Source organism: Phocoena phocoena, chromosome 2 (assembly GCF_963924675.1).
Source record: "Phocoena phocoena chromosome 2, mPhoPho1.1, whole genome shotgun sequence".
Taxonomy (NCBI): Eukaryota; Metazoa; Chordata; class Mammalia; order Artiodactyla; family Phocoenidae; genus Phocoena; species Phocoena phocoena.
The window spans coordinates 158,904,286-158,924,522 of NC_089220.1; the positions used below are offsets into that span (position 1 = coordinate 158,904,286).

General features: G+C 36.9%; 1 protein-coding gene across 2 annotated transcripts in view; it reads right to left on the reverse strand.

Annotated features, from left to right (window-relative positions):
* The window catches only part of ACBD5 (acyl-CoA binding domain containing 5), a 33,887-nt gene extending 13,855 nt beyond the window's left edge, over positions 1–20,032 (reverse strand). The window contains exons 1-9 of one of the 2 annotated variants that reach the window (XM_065900765.1): positions 19,912–20,032; positions 19,555–19,723; positions 16,076–16,196; positions 12,748–12,820; positions 10,004–10,118; positions 4,924–5,058; positions 3,804–4,007; positions 2,907–3,013; positions 1,217–1,484 (exon numbers count right to left, since the gene is read on the reverse strand). In XM_065900765.1, the coding sequence (XP_065756837.1) occupies positions 1,217–1,484; positions 2,907–3,013; positions 3,804–4,007; positions 4,924–5,058; positions 10,004–10,118; positions 12,748–12,820; positions 16,076–16,196; positions 19,555–19,723; positions 19,912–19,926 (1,207 nt within the window). In that variant the 5' untranslated portion in view covers positions 19,927–20,032. Of the gene's footprint in view, positions 1–1,216; positions 1,485–2,906; positions 3,014–3,803; positions 4,008–4,923; positions 5,059–9,866; positions 9,900–10,003; positions 10,119–12,747; positions 12,821–16,075; positions 16,197–19,554; positions 19,791–19,911 lie in introns of those variants that run through there. The other variant, XM_065900755.1, reaches the window with a different exon arrangement.
* Positions 20,033–20,237: the final 205 nt, after the last annotated feature.

The window sequence follows — 20,237 nt, forward strand, 5'->3', positions numbered from 1 at the left end:
AAAATTAGCATCTAGAATTATCAGGTTCCGTAAGTATCATGGTACACAGTTTGATAACTACCAATAGGATTTACCAAATTAATTATGTTAGTAAGGTTCTCATTATTCTTAGTTATGTTTTTGTCCTTATACTCTCATATAGACCAAAAAAAGTACATTAAAGTCTCCTGAATATTAATATGACTTTCCCTATTTCTCCTTACATCATCTGCAGATTTTGCTTTTTGAAGTGTTGATGTTATATAAGATATTAACAATTTTAAGTCTCTACTGCACACCCTAACATTACAAGTGGCCCTCTTTATCTTAATGCTTTTTGTCCTGAAGTTAATCTTCCCTGATATCAAGATTACTAATCTTGTCTTATTTTAATGTGCATTTGTGTGAGATACCTTTGCCTATATTTTTATTTTTTACTTTCTGTAGACTATAGCATGAAGTTATGCTTTGCTTGGTGAACCAATCCAAATACCTTCTTCTTTAAGTAGGTGAGTAGAGCCTCTTTACTTGTACTGCTTTCACAAATACATTTGATCTTAAGTCTTTTATATTATGCATTGTTTTAAAAAATATTTTACTACATGGTTTGTTTTCACTGCTTTTTTAAAAATGTGTATTTTTTTCTGATAAATTAGAAAGGTTTGTTTTTGTTCAAGTGGCTATTTTGACAGTACCTATTGATTCCTTACTATAAACAACTGTAAATTAATATTCCTACTTTTCTTCCCCACTCAACTCTTTATTACCTGATCACATTAATATTCTTAATGTTTCCCTCTGTACTGTTAAATGTTCTTTTATCTCTATTACTTGATTTATCAGCTTGAAATGATGTCTTTTGACCTAAGCGGGGAAATGGGAAACAATAAGGAATTCAGATCTTCACCTATAGTAGGAAAAAAGCAGCAGCACAGCTGGAGCAATCAGTGAGCGTTCAAGGAGGTGATAAAACATAAATTTGGCTACCTTAAAACACTGCATAAAAGATGTGGAAATAGACATGTTTTCTCCCACACCTTCAAAGAATACACTGCTATGCCCTGTAGAGTCAAAGGAGAGAACCAGACATAAAGGAAAATGGTTAGATGTTCCGCGAAGATAACTTTCAACATTCCCTTTGCAGAGGGACAGTCCTGGTGCCTCTCCTATCTAGAACCTCCCCATTTCATTAATTCGTTTATAAAGACAGTGAGAGCAAAAAACAAGTGCTACACACCTCTCCCTCTCCTGACGTTAGAGAATTCCTCACTTTCTCCAGCCCGTTTCTCACGGTGCGGCGCTCCACTGTTATTCCCGCCATCCTCTCCTCCGTGCTTTACTTCACCTTTGCCTTCCACTGCTGCCGCCTGTGTGTCTCCCCTGTTGCCACTCCCAGGAGATACTTGAACATCTTCAGGAAAACCAGAACTTTCCAAGGGCTGACTGGGATTACCACCCAAGTAATAGCGAAATGGTCCATTGTTTGACGTAAAGCTATCTAAAGACTACAAATGTAAAGCACGTAGTTATACACCACAAGGTTTCCATGACAATAGAAGAATGACTGGTTTTATAAAGCGGTATTTTTTAAAAGTTATTATAGAAAATATTATTTTTCTTAAAAATGTCTTTAATTCATATTCTGCCTCCCATCTGTAGGGGAGAAATGGGATAGAGATGATTTATATACATCTCAGCAAAGAACTGAGATGTTTGGCAGTGAACTGTGCTCATGACTCAGTCATTCATCCAAGAAACATTTTAAATATCCAGAGTTACTGTATTCAAAAAGCACTGTCACGAGGCTTCCCTGGTGGCGCAGTGGTTGACAGTCCGCCTGCCAATGCAGGGGACGCGGGTTCGTGCCCTGGTCCGGGAAGATCGCACATGCCGCGGAGCGGATGGGCCTGTGGGCCGTGGCCACTGAGCCTGCGCGTCCGGAGCCTGTGCTCCGCAACGGGAGAGGCCACAACAGTGAGAGCCCCGCGTACAGCAAAAAAAAAAAAAAAAAAAAAAAAAAAAAAGCACTGTCACAACATTGTAAATCAATTATAATTCAATAAAATAAAAAAATAAATTAATTTAATTTTAAAATAAAATAAATTTTAAAAATTTAAAAAACACTGTGTTAGAACAGGGGTGGGGAAAGACCAGGGGGAGGATGTAAAAACAACAAACATAAATATAGACGTCAAAACCACCCTGGTCGTTATCAGAAAAAGTTGTCAAAGAGAAAAATACAAAATTCATGTACTTTTAATGGTTTTCCAAATGTTAGTTTTCAATACCAAATCTTAATTAACTGAAATTTGAAAAGTATTTCCACTTAAAATTTCAGTCCAGGGCTTCCCTGGTGGCATAGTGGTTGAGAGTCTGCCTGCCGATGCAGGGGACACGGGTTCGTGCCCTGGTCCGGGAGGATCCCACATGCCGCAGAGCGGCTGGGCCCGTGAGCCACGGCCGTTGAGCCTGCGCATCCGGAGCCTGTGCTCCGCAACGGGAGAGGCCACAACAGTGAGAGGCCCGCGTGCCGCAAAAAAAAAAAAAAAAAAAACTTCAGTCCAATGTATTTAGTCAATATGAAGACAGATTTATTTGTTTGAAATTATTCAGTCTTCTTGACTGTTATCAATGTCTCAAACATAAGGACTAGCATAAGGAGTTCACTTTCTGCCTCCCATCCCACCTCTCTCAGAATATTTATAACTGTAAATACATTATAAATTATAATATTTAAACAGTTTTGAATATTCAGGAATTTTATATATTTTTTAATTCACAAAAAAACAAAATACAAATGTTTAAACATGTTAGAGGTATGTTTTCAAAGTGGTGAACAGCATACACATCTGTTATTAACAGAAGTTATGCATGGAATTCTGATATATCACTTTGAAAATTTACCAATTAAAAAATGTCATTTTTACCTCTTCTTGTCCAAATTGCTCCATGGAATCACAGTATACTTCACTGTCTGAATCACTCGTCAAATGCTGAATTGCTGAAACATCTTCAACATGATCATCATTTACATCTAAATATATACAAATGTCCGGGTAGAATAATTATTCTCTATTTGAAGACAAATGCATTTATTACATTTTCAAAATTTATCTGCTCTATATTATTTTCATATTGGGAGAATAAATTTGATTTACCATTTCATATTGGGAGATAAATTTGATTTACTTCCTTTTAACTTACCCAAATTTTAAATTTAGTCAGTAATTTTTACGTAAAAAGACTACAAAGTATTTTATCATGGAATTATAAAAAGACACTGTCCAGATCAAACTTATAAAAACCTAGTAACTTTATAAGAAAAAACTGACTACTGGCTAGGACCCTAAATTTGGGACGCAACTGTGCACATTTGGTTGTTATATTAAGAAATGGTATTTCTTGGTTTCTCTAGTGAATTACAGCAATGTCAATAATTCACTGTATACACACTATAGGCTCACTCCTAGAGCCGTAACTTATGAAACAACTATACCTTATTTTGCTGACCTGAGAACAAAAGTATCATATAATTAAGAGATGTGAGTTAAAAGAAACATCAGTAATAAAAGTAAAAATTTCAAAGATTTTATTTTAAAATTCCATATAAAAACACAATAAAAAATATTTCAAGAAAAATATAAAAGCCTTGGCCCTATTTTGGTCTTTCAAAGCTATAAACCCTTATAATATTAATAAACCTTAACATGTTACTGAATAGAGGTTTTTAAAATTCTCAACAGCTCCTAAATATCCTAAAATTATTAAAAGAATATATTATTCATAAGAAAGAAGCCAGAGAAACAACTTTGATGTGACAGTACCTTGGTGAACGCAGACAGCAGTTTTTTCCGTTTGCTCCAAGTTTTGATCTACAGATTTTACTGTCTCAGCACCTCTGCCATTCAGGGAAGGACTGGCATGAGTGTCGTTCTGTACACCCTGAACAAAGCTGTCTTTTTCATAGCCATTAGTGACAACGATTTCCAAGTTCTTATGGTCTGCAGATTTCTTCATCATTTTCTTATCTTTTATGTGAAAATGGAGAGATTCATAAAAATTCACTGTAGGAAAACTTCTGTACACTATGTTCTAATATCAGGTAGTCATTTCCCCAGCCTATCATAATCCATTTGAAGGGCTTCCTACGTGGATCAGAGAGATGGGGTGCTCCTTGAAAAGGGGTTAATTATATGCTGAGAGCTCACCCAAACTGTGTTGGTTTCAAAACTGCTTCAGTTCCCTGTGAATCTTCTAGAACCCCTTTTAAGAGATAAATCTCTTGAGGTCTTTTCACTCTTTCGGGCATAGGCAAATTGCTCTATGAGACCCAGCCATATATAGGTCTACATAGCCAGTAAAAAGAGCCTTCAAAGAAGGTATTATTTGTCAGCTTTTACTGGAAAGTGAAGGCAAAACTAAGCTGTATGGCTTGTTTTAGTGTCTTTCTGCCTCCTCTTTCTAAACTAGTCTCCCCAAGAATCACTGGTACTCTTACTCACAAGGCCCCCCTAATGCAGAACCCCACGATTCCAATGTTCCCTCTTCATCAGAATCTCTGCTTGCATTCTATTCTCTGGAATCCATGCCATTCTTGACAAGATATTGAGAATTTAACTTGTCTCCTTGGTAACATATGCATATTTATATTGGAAACAATACCTTAAATGAATACATTTCTAATGCAGCATTTCAGGCTTTACATCTAGAGGAGTGGCCTATCCTTGTTTGCCTTCAATTCACATCAATCCATCTATGCTTAAGGTTGGCTGTCCCTAAACTCTGTAGTAGAGCCTCTTGGTCCACAACGAACCTGGTTATAGGGTCAATAGCCCACATCCCTCCACGTGCCCTAATCGCACACAATGCCAAATAAGTCCAAACCTCTCCATAGCCTTTCGCCTTAGTTAATGTAGAGTGATTAGCTCATAACCCAAAGATTACCGTTATCACTTTGTTCTGCTCCTTTCATGCCTTCCTGGGCCTCTTCTTCCTCAGATTCAGCTCCACTATCGCTGCTTTCAGCCTTACCATTAAGAGTTTTGGCATTTGGTGTAGAAGTTAGAACATTACCAAGATCTAAAATATGAAATGACCATTTAATCTGTAATGCTATAACACACAATCATGTTGTAATTTAAAAATAATACTGTAATTCACAAATAACTAATAAAATAATCTTGAAGTAAAATGTTAGAATTTTAACATATAATGAACAGTATTATTTTCTTTGACAGTAAATATATGTACATTACATTAATTCCTCCAGTTATCAGTTCACAACAAAATGATAAAGCTATCTTAAATCCTTTCTGAACAAGACAGTGGATAAATTATTTTTAAGGTAACATCGATCAAAATGTAAAGTTAAGAGATGATCTTTAATACACAGTAAATGAAGAGACATAGGCTATAGGCTAGCATGCTGAAAACATACATAGCTTTGGCCCTAAAAGCAATCTTATCAATATTATAGTTGGACTACATTAAAAAGTTTTTTTTATATAACTTTATTTATTTATTTATTTTTGACTGTGTTGGGTCTTTGTTGCTGCGTGCAGGCTTTCTCTAGTTGTGGCGAGCGGAGGCCACTCTTCGTTGCAGTGTGTGGGCTTCTCATTGTGGTGGCTTCTCTTTGTTGCAGAGCACGGGCTCTAGGCACACAGGCTTCAGTAGTTGTGGCACACGGGCTTCAGTAGTTGTGGCTTGCAGGCTCAGCAGTTGTGGCTCACAGGCTCTAGAGCGCTGGCTCAGTAGTTGCAGTGCACGGGCTTAGCTGCTCCGTGGCATGTGGGATCCTCCTGGACCAGGGCTTGAACCTGCATGCCCTGCATTGGCAGGCGGATTCTTAACCACTGTGCCACCGAAGCCCCTAAAAAGTTTTTTATCCTTTTATTACCTTTAGGGCTTCAGGTACACAACTTACATTATTATGTCTTTACAGTTAAGCTTTTTTTTAAAAAAAGCATTAGTAAATGGGATTAATCACTTAAAAAGGCAAATTGTCCTATTACCCAAAGTCATACCTTGAGAGTAAATACATGGAAGCTTCTCAAACATTAACATGGATAGGAATCACCTGAGATCTAGTTAAAAGGTAGGATCTGAATCAGTAAGTCTGGGGTAATCTAAGATCCTGGATTGCCATAAAGCTCCCATGTGATGCCAGTGCTGACGGTTACTAGACCCCATTCTGTGATATTGGGAATTATAGTTCCGTAACTCTGAGATACTGAAGGCAGCCTAAGTGGTTCTTGGCCAAAAACAGTGGTCTTCCTCCATAAACTGCTGGGCTTTATTTTCAATTATACAAGTCCATTTTGGATGCTCCCATGCATCCCAAATAACATATAAAATCTCCATTCATCTTAAACAGTCAGGCCTATATTCTTATTATATTCCCTAATTAGTAGAACTAAGGAGTAAAAATTCAACTCTATCATAGGCATTATGGTCTGTTCTCTCTTAGAGAATCATGATGGCAGCATAGCTTTTGGATCTCCCTTACTCTTTCCCTGACAACCAGAAAATAAAAAATAATAACAATTGACAAAAAAATAAATAAATAACAGAAACACTCACCACCCACAGACACCTTCAACAAAACAAAGCATCAGGGAATCCCCAAAACCCCCATCAAATGGATGGTTGCAGCAAAACTACTTGACAGCATCACAGCAGCTCTGTGACGAGAGTTGCAGAAAGCACAGAGAATTACTAGTAAGCCCTACTCAACATCCAAAAATCAACGTAGTACACCATATTAATGGACTAAAGGATAAAAGCCACAAGATTATCACAACGGATGCAGAAAAAGCACTTGACAAAATCCAACACTCTTTCATGAATATAACGCTGAAGAAATTGAGAATACAAGAAAATTTCCTCAATCTGATAAAAGGCATCTAAGAAAACTCACTAGAATCATACTTAATGTTAAAAGACTGAATGTTTTGTTGCTAAAATAAGGAACAAGACAAAGATGTCTGGGCTTCCCTGGTGGCGCAGTGGTTAAGAATCCGCCTGCCAATGCAGGGGACACGGGTTCGAGCCCTGGTCCAGGAAGCTCTCACATGCAGCAGAGTAACTAAGCCCATGTGCCACAACTACTGAAGCCCGTATGCCTAGAGCCCAAGCTCTGCAGCAAGAGAAGCCACCACAATAAGAAGCCCACGCACCTCAATGAAGAGCAGCCCCGCTCGCCACAGCTAGAGAAAGCCTGCACACAGCAACATAGACCCAACGCAGCCAAAAATAAAATAAATTAATTTTTTAAAAAAATGACAAAGATGTCTGCTTTTGTCATCTCTATTTAATACTGTACTGGAAGTTCTAGTTAGGGCAATCAGGCAAGAAAAATAAATAAAAGGCATCCAGACTGACAAGGAAGAAGTAAAATGATCTCTGCAGATGACATGCTCTTATACATAGAAAATCCTAAGTTATCTACAAAAAAACTATTAGAACTAATAAATGGTCAAGCAAGGTTGCAAGATACAAGATCAATATAGAAAAATTAATTGTATTTCTACAAGCTACCAACAAACAATCGAAAAATGAAATTAGAAAGTTTAATCTACAATAGCAGCAAAAGAATAAAATAACTAGCAATTGAAAGAAATTAAAGAACATTTAAGTAAATGGATTAGAAGACAATATTGTTGAGATGACAATACTTCCGAAAGTGATCTATGATTCATTGCAATCCCTGACAAAATTCCAGCTGGCCATTTTTGCAAACACTGACAAGCTGATTCTGAAGTTCATAGGGACATGCAAGGAATCAAGAATGGTCAAAAATGGGAATTCCCTGGTGGTCCAGTGGTTAGGGCTCTGCACTTCCACTGCAGGGGGCATGGGTTCGATTCCTGATCAGGGAATTAAGATCCCTCAAGCCGTGTGGCACGGCCAGAAAAAAAAAAAGTATAGTCAAAACAATGTTGAAAAAGAACAAAGTTGGAGAGCTTACACTTCCTGATTTCAAAACTTACTATGTATATATATTCTGAAAAAGCCCATGTGACATAGATAATCTGTTCTACTGGGCCTAAACGGCTACTTTTAACATGATTCTTTATTTAAGAAACAAACTCAAGATTGCAAACTGTCTTGCAACTTGGCAATATCTTACAAAATTGGAAACACTTATCTAACGCCCACATCCTCTGATCCAACAATTATATTTCTAATATAATTTCTTACAGATATGCTTCCACATATGTAAAGTGACATTTGTACATGGTTACTTTCAGCAGCATCTTTTGAAGATCAGAAGAGGAAACAATCTAAATTCCATTAGAGTCGTACAGGTTAAATAAATTATGGTATAGGTCCGCATCTCTTACAACTCTTGGATCTAGATACAATTTGAAATCCAGAGTTTTCTAATTTTGCAAAGGTCATATACTATACATAATGTATAGTATATGACACCTTCAACAGAGTCTAAGGTGGATCTCACTAAAAAAAAAACAAAATTAAGATATTTGTAGCAAAATATAATAGCCGTACAAAATAGGATAAAAACTTAAAATAGCCTCATGTCATTTAAGGTCAAGGTTTGCTCCTCCTGCTAATGTTAGGACAGGTTTTGCTCTCAAACGGGTTATCAAAAAAGCTTTATCAAGCCTTTTGAACTCTTAAATTATAGCTAAGGGATTATGGAGCTGAGCCTTTATTATCATTTTTCACTCTTCCTTGTTTTTATAGCTATAGTTGTTTCAACATTTGCCTCTGGCAGTTGGCTGGACACAACCAAAGCAGGTCCTGATTTATTCCCCTCTGCATCCTAATAACACACTTCACAAACAGAAAACATTTAATTTTTTTTCTGACTTGAAAAATTATGAATTATAAAGAAGATTATTTGTTAATATTTGACCCCTCTAGGTAGACAAATCAGAAACAGAGGGTGTGGTACAGAGTTATGCCCAGTAAAAGTCACCATCAGTTAGTGTGGCGGACACAAACTGCAGGCCTTATGACAGAACAGGAAGATTAATATTTTGATCAATTAGTAAAAGATGCCTTGTGAATGGAATGCCAGGAAAAAAAAAAGGATGGGCAGGCTGATTTTTATTTAAAACATATATAATTGTCATTTAGAATGACTCTTAGGAGCTCATTTCACTCTAATTTCTAAAACAATTTAAAGAGCAAATGTTTACGGTTAATACCAGCAAATCTGCAGATTATTCAGCTCCTGCTAGTACGTAAAAAGATAAGACTTTCAATTCGTTACTGAGAACACGAAAACAGAACTCTAAAAAAAAAAAGACCAAGTGAGGTGAATTCACTGACGTCTTGTTTTAGCTAGCTACACTAGAGTTAAACCATACTACAAACATATTCACTTAAAATTAGCTAGCAAGTCATTTTAGCCATAGCAATATAATAGCTAATATAATTAATAAATCAAAATAGAAAATATGAAATATGAATCATAAAAATAAAACCATGAATTCTGTTATAATTTTGTATACAAATGAGCCGTCTGTCATGTTTTAATAACCTAAGGGTAAAACTTACGGTTTATACCAACAAGCACCTACTGAATAGCACAGGGAACTCTGCTCAATATTCTGTAATAACCTAAATGGGAAAGTAATTTGAAAAAGAATAGATACATGTATATGTATAACTGAATCACTTCGCTGTACACTGAAGCTAACACAACATTGTTAATCAACTATGCTCCAATATAAAATAAATTTTTTTTAAAACTCTGAAAAAAAAATTAGGTTTATAATATTTTGGAAGTTGGTGCAATGTATTTGCTTGAAAGAAAACTCTTGAGTGAAAAGCCCATAAGTTATATAAATTTGTGCAGAGTTCTTTTGGCATATAAATTTTAAACCAAAGTTTCACATGGATTTCATTATTCCTACCTTCTAAGTATTTAGAGATTTTCTCCACTCGGACTGGCATGTGAAAGTAAAAAAAAAAAATTAGACATATAATATAAATATTAATGCATGCATAATGTATCAGCTGCTGAACGAAAAACTAGGTAAAAGAGTCCAACCTGAGGTTAAATCAGAACTTCTGCCACTCTTTTTGTCTTCTATAATTTCATAAAACGGACCAATGACATGTAGCAATTCTTCAACTTTTTCAGTCATTGGCATAGTTTCAAGAATCTGTAATCAAAAGAAACAAATCCTGTGAAAACCAACTATTAATGTGATCCACACTAGCACCAAATAATATATTTATAATTTACTTACTGATAACTTTGAGATTTGAAGTGCTTTTACAGACTCCTGAAAGTATCTATGTTAATTATATATTGATGCCTATACCACCCTAGGAAAATTTCAAGTAAAGATTTAAAAGCGTTCTCATTTTCAAAACTATTTTACATAAGCTTCGTGTAAAATTTTATACAATAAGCTATAGATTGTGCATTAAGCACTAAAGGCCCTAATGTAAAATAAAGTAGAAAATTGTGGGGTTAGAGTAAAATTATTGTGTGTTCTTTAACACCAAGGTAGTGTTTTTAAAAGGGTGTTAAGTAAAGTAGGAAATGGCAACCACTTTCAGACACCTTCATAACTACGGGCCAATTTAGAATCATCAAGTTTAAAGAGCAAGGTAAATTAGGTGAAAAAGTATTCAAATAAAGAAACATCAACTGATGACTGACAAAATAAAGTATTTCTATATATAGAATATTTTGCAGATATTAAAAAGACTATGATTAGTTCTGTGTGTGCTGACTGGAAAAATATCTATAATGTTTTTTTTACAGGCAAAAAGCTAGTAGCTGCACAGTATGTTTAATATGATACCATTATTGGTTTTCTTTCTTTTTTTAAATAATAGGATATATATATACACACGTCTTTTCTGTCTCAATCTACAACATACAATTAAAAGTAATTACCACTAAATAGTTAAAATGGAGGGAATGAGGAAGGATTATAACAATATTTAAAGAAAAAAGAATGTTATCAAACCAAAGCTGTACATTATCGTTCTCTCTCTGCTTTTGAAAGACTCCTTTGTTCTGCTACTGATATACTTAACAGCCAAAAGAACTAAGCTCTGACCTCTTTTATAGAAAGACAAAGTCCACCAAATAAAAATTGTGAAAATGTAACGAAGTGCACAACTTTGAGCAATGCAGAAGACATTAAAACAAAACAAATTACTCTGAATCTACCAAATAAAAATTACTACAGAGATTAATACTATCAAAGCATCTGGCAAAAAAACATTCCTTTTTTACATATTTTCTCTATGTTCAAAGATTATTTAAGATTATTATACAGATCTAGATTTCACAACTTCTGATCCATTACCAACATATCAATACAAGTGTTCCTTTATAAAAAGGCAGTAAGATCATCTGTAAAAATCCATGATTTCTTCATTAATTTGCTCCTTGAAGAGCTAGTTAATAAAGAATGCCCTCTTTACTAGTTACCAGAGAAACTAAAAGCATCCTTGTCTTATTCTGCTTCTGAAGGATTTTTACATTCACAGAAAAATGCTTGTTACTGATAAATCCAGTGATAGAAACGTCTCAACTTATGAGTCAACACTTGTATGAGAACACTGTTGGGCAGTCTTGTTACCTATTTCTCATAAAAAGTTTGAAAACAGAAATGTTTTCAAGACAGCCCAGTTAAGTCCCACACTCCTGAGTAAGGGAAATCAGTATTTGAAAAGATTCCTGGGCTTCCCTGGTGGCGCAGTGGTTGAGAGTCTGCCTGCCGATGCAGGGGACACGGGTTCATTCCCCAGTCTGGGAGAATCCCACATGCCGCGGAGCGGCTGGGCCCGTTGGCCGTGGCCGCTGGGCCTGCGCGTCCGGAGCCTGTGCTCCACAACGGGAGAGGCCACAACAGTGAGAGGCCCACATACAGCAAGAAAAAAAAAAAAAAAAAAGATTCCTATGTATATACTTTCTGCAGAAGTCAACGATAGAGAAAGATAAGAAAGATGAAAAAAATGAAAACACGGGAATTCTCTGGTGGCACAGTGGTTAAGAATCCGCCTTCCAATGCAGGGGACACAGGTTCGATCCCTGGTCCGGGAAGATTCCCACATGCCACAGAGCACCTAAGCCCGTATGCCACAACTACTGAGCCTGCGCAGCCCACAAGCCACAACTACTGAGCCCGTGTGCCACAACTACAGAAGCCCACGTGCCTAGAGTCCATGCTCCACGACAAGAAGCCATTGCAATGAGAAGCCCGCGCACCACAACAAAGAGTAGCCACTCGCCGCAACTTGGGAAGGCCCGCGTGCAGCAACAAAGACCCAACGCAGCCAAAAATAAATAAAATAAAATAAATAAATTTATTTAAGAAAAGAAAAGAAAAGAGCATGTCCCCACAATGTGACACATCTGAAGGAAAAAACATTTACCTTAAGATGAACTTTGATGAGACAGATAAAGCCCTGATAAACTCAATAATCTAAATTCTATATTCTAACACATTACAATCTCTTTGTTCCTAAAAACAAAGCAGCTAATTTGCTTGATAACAAAACTAAATCAAAGCTGCTCTAAATAGGGACCTCCCTGGTGGTCCAATGGGTAGGACTCTGTGCTCCCAGTGCAGGGGGCCCAGGTACGATCCCTTGTCGGGGAACTAAATCCCACATTCATGCCGCAACTAAAGAGCCCACATGCCTCAACGAAGATCCCGTGGGCCACAGCTAAGACCCGGCACAGCCAAAATAAATAAATAAATAAATATTTTCTTAAAAAAACTGCTCTAAGTAGTTTTATTTTCTATTGTGAATTATTTTCCCTACCTTTTTCATTTCTTCAACGTATGCAATCATGGCTTCCTCTTTGGTCATATCACCCAATGAACTCCAAGCATCCCTAGAAATAAAAATATCCAATTAACTACAGAAAGACACCTGATTTCAATTGCTCAGAATACAATTTATAGTTATTGCTATAGGATCATTAATTTAAAACAGGCCTTACTTAAAGCTATATTAATGTTTCCAAAGGATCTCTTTAAATGTGCCACCTTGAAGAAAAATATCACAGTGAATAAAATGTCAAATTAAATAGTAGCTAAAACTAATTAGTATAAAACCTATCTATAGACCATAGATTATAGGGACTACATTATATAGTCTCTATAATCTCTATATAGATTATACAGACCATAGACTGTTCATAATTATTTGCTAAGAACTCTTTAAAAGTCTTTATATCATTATAAATAACAGTGACAAAAATGAACATTTTAGAAACTACATGAACGGTCACAGTCATGTTTTAAATGAACAGAAGTTTTGGTTAATTTTTTAAAATTAATTATTTATTTATTTATTTTTGGCTGCATTGGGTCTTCGTTGCTGCACGTGGGCTTTCTCTAGTTGTGGCGACCAGGGACTACTCTTCGTTGCGGTGCACGGGCTTCTCATTGTGGTGGCTTGTTGTGGAGCACGGGCTCTAGGCGCCTGGGCTTCAGCAGTTGTGGCTCACGGGCTCAGTAGTTGTGGCTCACGGGCACTAGAGCGCAGGCTCAGTAGTTGTGGCGCACAGAATTAGTTGCTCCGCAGCATGTGGGATCTTCCCGGACCAGGGCTCGAACCCGTGTCTCCTGTATAGGCAGGCGGATTCTTAACCACTGCGCCACCAGGGAAGCCCATGCCTGCATTCTACAGTCCACGCGCCTAGAGCCCATGTTCCACAGCAAGAGAAGCGACTGCAATGAGAAGCCCACGCACCGCAATGAGGAGCAGCCCCCACTCGCCACAACTAGAGAAAGCCCACGCGCAGCAACGAAGACCCAAGGCAGCCAAAAGTAATAAATAAATAAAAATAAATAAATTTATATTAAAAAATAAGAGTCTAACACTTGAAAAATGGAAAAGGTTTCTTACCTCTAAAAAAAAAATGAAAATGTGAGGGGCAGGAAAATTTTAAAGCCTCAAATAATGAGAAGAGCCCTTTGAAATTTTTGCCTAAAAAGAAAACCTCTCATTTTAGAGATATTTTTCAGAAGCAGTTTAACTCCACCAAAGGTCAATTCTGAGGAAAATCATTAAGTAAATAAATAAGTTTTCTTCAAACAGCTTAAATAACATATTGCTCTTACATTTAACCTATTATGACTAGTCATAAAGACCTTAGAGGAAAGTACAGGACTAAGAAATCCTCAAAGATGAGGTATCACCTCACACCAGTCAGAATGGCCATCATCAAAAAATCTATAGACAATAAATGCTGGAGAGGGTGTGGAGAAAAGGGAACCCTCTTGCACTGCTGGTGGGAATGTAAATTGATACAGCCACTATGGAGAACAGTATGGAGGTTCCTTAAAAAACTACAAAGAGAACTACCATATGACCCAGCAATCCCACTACTGGGCATATACCCTGAGAAAACCATAATTCAAAAAGAGTCATGTACCACAATGTTCATTGAAGCTCTATTTACAATAGCCAGGACATAGAAGCAACCTAAGTGTCCATCAACAGATGAATGGATAAAGATGTGACACATATATACAATGGAATATTACTCAGCCATAAAAAGAAACGAAATTGAGTTATTTGTAGTGAGGTGGATGGACCCAGAGACTGTCAAACAGAGTGAAGTAAGTCAGAAAGAGAAAAATAAATACCAAATGCTAACACATATATATGGAATCTAAAAAAAAAAAAAAAAAGGTTCTGAAGAACCTAGAGGCAGGACAGGAATAAAGACGCAGACATAGAGAATGGACTTGAGGACACGGGGAGGGGGAAGGGTAAGCTGGGACAAAGTGAGAGAGTGGCATGGACTTATATATACTACCAAATGTAAAATAGCTAGTGGGAAGCAGCCACATAGCAAAGGGAGATCAGCTCGGTGCTTTGTGACCACGTAGAAGGGTGGGATAGGGTGGGAGGGAGACACAAGAGGGAGGCAATATGGGGATGTATGTGTATGTATAGCTGATTCACTTTGTTATACAGCAGAAACTAACATACCATTGTAAAGCAATTATACTCCAATAAAGATGTTAAAAAAAAAAAAAGAAAGAAATACCCAAAGGAGTTTAAGGACTTCCAATGCAGGGTGAAGAAACTTAGCCATCAAAACATGTGGCTCTTAAAGACTTACTCTGCCAATTAGCACACTCTGTTCCTGACATACATGACGTATGGTCATGTTAGACATCAGACATCCTGTTAGACATTTGTCACCTCTTCAGTAGTGTTTAAGAACATCAAATGTTAGTCAACTGGAAACATGGCAGAGGTATTCTGTGATTCTATTAAATATATTAAAAATGAAATTTCTATTCAAGTACAGTGGGACAGGAGTGACAGCTTAGAGAAAAAGTAAGGCAGAACCTGAGTCATGCTCCTAGTTATTTATTATCTCAATGGCTCAAAGCAAACAAGGTCACCTGACAAGCAAGAGGTCACTCTTCTTCTTGGCAGGTAAAAGAGGCAGAAGAGTCTGTTGTTTCTTTAATATAGTTTGGGACTTATTCTTGGCATAATAAAAAGAACAAACTCCATAAAAGGAAACACTAATTGAAAATGCTTTTATATCTTTGATAAATCTACCTCTTTTGGTTTTATTGTCTTCTTTTCTTCCCCAAGACCTTCCTATTTGTGTGAAATTGTGTTAAGAGCACACAGAGGGGGCTTCCCTGGTGGCGCAGTGGTTAAGAATCCACCTGCCAATGCAAGGGACACAGGTTCAAGCCCTGGTCCAGGAAGATCCCACATGCCATGGAGCAACTAAGCCCATGTGCCACAACTACTGAGCCCACATGCCACAACTACTGAAGCCCACGCGCCTACAGCCCACGGTCCGCAACAAGAGAAAGCACCGCATTGAGAAGCCAGCACACGGCAAAAAAGAGTAGACCCCGCTCATTGCAACTAGAGAAAGCCCGCATGTAGCAATGAAGACCCAACGCAGCCAAAAATAAATAAAGAAATTTATTTTTAAAAAAACCCCTTGTTTAAAAAAAAAAAAAAGAGCACACAGAGGATAAAAATGTATCCAGTACCTAGAATACTTTGTGCACAGAATAATCCATAACCACATAAGTAACAGTCATATGATAATTATGTCATTAAACTCAAAATTCTTTCATAGCTCTCTACATAAAATTACCATTTATATCTTCCAATAGGATCCCAGAATCCAGGCCTTGATAGTTTACAGGGTCCTTCAGTTGCCTGCTTATAAAAGCTATAGAACTTGAGCATCATTTCATTTGTTGGCTGGAATGAACCTATTGGAAACATACATTAAGTAAGATCACTTGGAGAACACAATTGATGAGCTAATGCTTAGCTTACTAACAGTGATTTTTTAACATTTCATTAACAGTTCAGATAATTTATTCTTATTTTACAGAAACAAAAGTTATGGCTCAGTTTATTTCTTTGATTTGAAAATACTCTGAGATTTTACACTTTAATAACAATGCCTAACATAGTTCAATAAATAAGAGAATAAAAGAATAAACATGTTGTAGATGTAACCAAAATAACTGGCAAATGTCATTTTAAAAAATAAATTAAAATATAGAATAACTGTATCATGCAACTGTAATAAGGTATTTCTATTAAAAAATTGTGACAAACCACACTACTGTGTGGACTATAGCACAAATGAAAGTTAAATGTATACTCTACTTAATAAAACTGCAACAGTAAGAAATTCAACTTCTCTTGGCCAAATTTCCGATTTCTCAGGGGATTAGGAACTTTGGCTAAAGCCAACCAGTGTGTACTGTGGTAGAAAAAGAATTAATCCAAGATAAAATAGATTTCTCACTTCCTACCTCCATAGTTTTGGACCTGCCAATTTTTTGAGGATCAGTCTTCACTTGTTTCTAGCTTATCAATAAACTTTTTTATGTTTAAAGTTTTCAAATTGTTTGAACAAGTGCTATAAGTTGCAATACTCTTCATGAGAGAGAAAAATTGGAATATAAATGTTTTATAATAACTAACTGGCTAAATAATTAAGATATACATAAATTATGGGATTATTTATAACTACCGCCCTTAAAATTTTTACTGTAGAAAAATATAAAAAATAGCATGAGAAAAGTTTCAAGATCTACTATAAAATGAGTTAAACAGCAGTTTAAAACAGCATATCCAGCACAATCCATTTTTACAAAATAAGTACTTATATACTTAAAAAGCAGAGTAGAAGGAAACATGTCAAAATGTTAAAAGAGGATAGATATCGCTGTCATAGACATATAGATTACTTCTAGTTTCTTTTTTGCTTATTTGCATTTTTAAAAAATTTACATTTATTGTGCATTACTTTTGTTCCAAATTTTATTATAAAAACAAAAATTAAAACCGTAAAAAGATGTTTTTAAAACTTCACAGCTTGCATAATAATCTGATAACATGTAGTAATCAAAAGCTAGTAGTTTATAAACATTGTGAAAATTACAACACAGACAAGCTGAGAGCTGGTGTTTCAGGTTTGGCCAGGAGTGAATAATTAATTCCAAAATCACAATAATAAATTAGCTACACAATATATGCTCATTTAGGAGTATCCATTAGATACAGTGTTTCAATGATATAGTCTTTATATAGCAGAGGGGAAAAAAATGGAGAAACTATAGTTAAAAATGGTTACCTATTTTAAAAAAAAATGGTTACCTACTTAAATGACACAAACCTAAATTTAAAACATCAAAAGCCTCATCTCATAATATCTTCAGTAAGTCAATCAACTGAGATTTAAAAGTTTATTGGTTAAGGTGAGTAACATATACATTAGGTTAGAGCAAAAACTAATAACATATATTGAATATATTCTGTGTATAAGACACTAGATAAAGTATAGCCTCTATCCTCAATGTGCTCACACACAACATCTTACCGAAAAACCTGAACAAACTTTTTGGCCAACCCAATACATTTGATATGTATGTGTTTAAAACATAATATAGGAAAATAAATTTCTAAAGGTCAAGGGCATACCAAACATAGGTGCTATAGGATTCATTATAACTTTGTGCCATAGATAAAGATTAAGCAACAAGCAACATAAAAACTATAAGAATATCTGCAAAATAATCCAGGACAGATGACAAAACTTAAAAGTTTTACTATAAAACTATTTAATGATTCATTATAACAATACTTCTGCTTCAATTATTATCAGTTTAGTTTCAGGAGATAATAGTACAGTACTGAACATTGCCCCACCCAGCTGCCCTTTGGCAGAGGTTCTTAACTTGGCAATACCTTTTTAAATGTTATATAAACACAAACTGTATTTACACTTATATGGGTTTCCTAATGAGTGATATATGGTATCAGCAAAGATAGCAAACTATCATCAAGTCTAGCTCTATCAATTTTCAAAACATATAAAAACGTGTGGTTTAGAAGTAAGGATGAAGGTACCATTTAAACAAAACTCTTAGAATCATGCCTTCCTGTAAATTCTCTTCATCAGACATTTAAAAAATCAATACCTAAATAAGTTCCTATGTTATTTCTCTACATTTTGTTCATTCACTCTTCTTTCAATCCCTCATATGTCCTCCTCCAATTTGGTGTTTGAGATTACAAAAGGAAAGCTATTTTGTGTATATTTGTTTTCAAAACCTTTTGTATCTGCACTTAATGAATGTTTGTTAATAGTATTGAACATTCATTACTTAGCCAAATGATAATTAATGAAAATAGGGAACATGACATTAAATACTATAGTAGTATATTAGTGTTATATTCAGTTAGTTTTACACTCTGGCACAATGATAGTAGTTAAAAGTATCATTAAAAAATACACATTTATTGTGGAAAAATACACGTTTATTGCAGAAAGATATGAAGTGAAAAAAGTCAAATTCCCCCTTTCCACGCCTCTCCACCGAACAAATATTTGAATAACAGCCTTAAACTTCCCAACATTTGTCAAAGACATAAAATTACAAATTCAAAAAGCTCTGCAAAACCCCAAACAGCATTAATATGAAGAAAACCATACCAAGACAGATCATAATCAAACTGCTCAAAACCAACGATAAAGAGAAAAATCTTGACAGAAGTCAGAGAAACGACAGGCGAAATATGAAAGAACAGCTCCAATGACTTTTCATCCAAGGTGCAAAGGTCCCATACGAGTATGAAAAAGAGAACACTAGGACCATAGAACAGGTTTTTTTTTTTTTAAGTAGTAAATATATATGTACTTTTAAAATAAGAGAAATCGTTTTTACAAATGAATATAGTTGTTCTTTCCTTTCTTTCCCTTCATATCAAAAGTTTTCAAAAAGTAGACTTTATGAGTATGCGGCCCTAGGCATCCCCATCCCAGATTTTTAAAAAACATACCCAAATCCGCAGTCATTAAGGGACTTTTCTTTCGACAACAATATAAACTGCTTAAAATCTGGATAATATATTTGTCTCAGGCTTGAAAGATCAGCAGGCAATTAATTCCCATCCGACACCTCCCCTTCAATTACATGCCTTTTCAACGCAAAAAAAGAAGTAGGTTAAATAAGCAAGACTAGAAGCAGAAAGAAGGCTAAAGGAGGTGAGATTCAGAAACTGGGGCCTCAAGCCTCTGCAGAAGGCTTGTCCAGCCGGGCATGCACGTACCATTTTTCGGCAAACTCTGGATCACCTTCACCGCCGCCTCAAACCGGGTTTCATGCACGGATCTCGTGTCCGCCATCTCCAGCCTCCAGCGCCGGCCCCGGTCCCAAGGTCTGTCGGCTGGAATCAGGCAGCAGCAGCAGCACCACCTTTCCCAGGAGCCTGCATGAAACTGGAACATGGAGCGCAGCCGCGGATCAACATGCCCAAAGGGAGGAGGACCCGGAGCGCAGCTGGTCAGTTCCCCGTGGCCCTGCCCTATCCAGGCCACACAGTCTGAGATGGCCCGGCTCCTTCCTCCTCCCCGGGGCGTGACCTAGGCTGGGGAGGCCGGGCCGCCCAGACAGAAAAACAACTCACCGAGAGGAAGAGCATCTCTAGCAGAAGGCGGAGGGGCCCCGGGCACTGGTGGTCGCTGTGCCGCTGACCCACCCGCAGGACCCTGGCGAAGCGGCCACACCCCCCATCCCGGCAAGGTCCGTCTGTCCGTCCGCGCCCTCCCCGCAGCCCCGCCCCAGAGTCTTGGGGGGACCCACTCTCTACCGCCACCGTCGCCGCGCAGCAAACTCCACCCACCCGCCCAGCAGCCTTGGCGATGACGCGCGCCGTCTGTCTGTCCCTGGAAAAGGGCCGGAGAAAGCGGAAAAGAAGAGCAGCGAGATGGATCGGCGGAGGGCCCCGGGCTC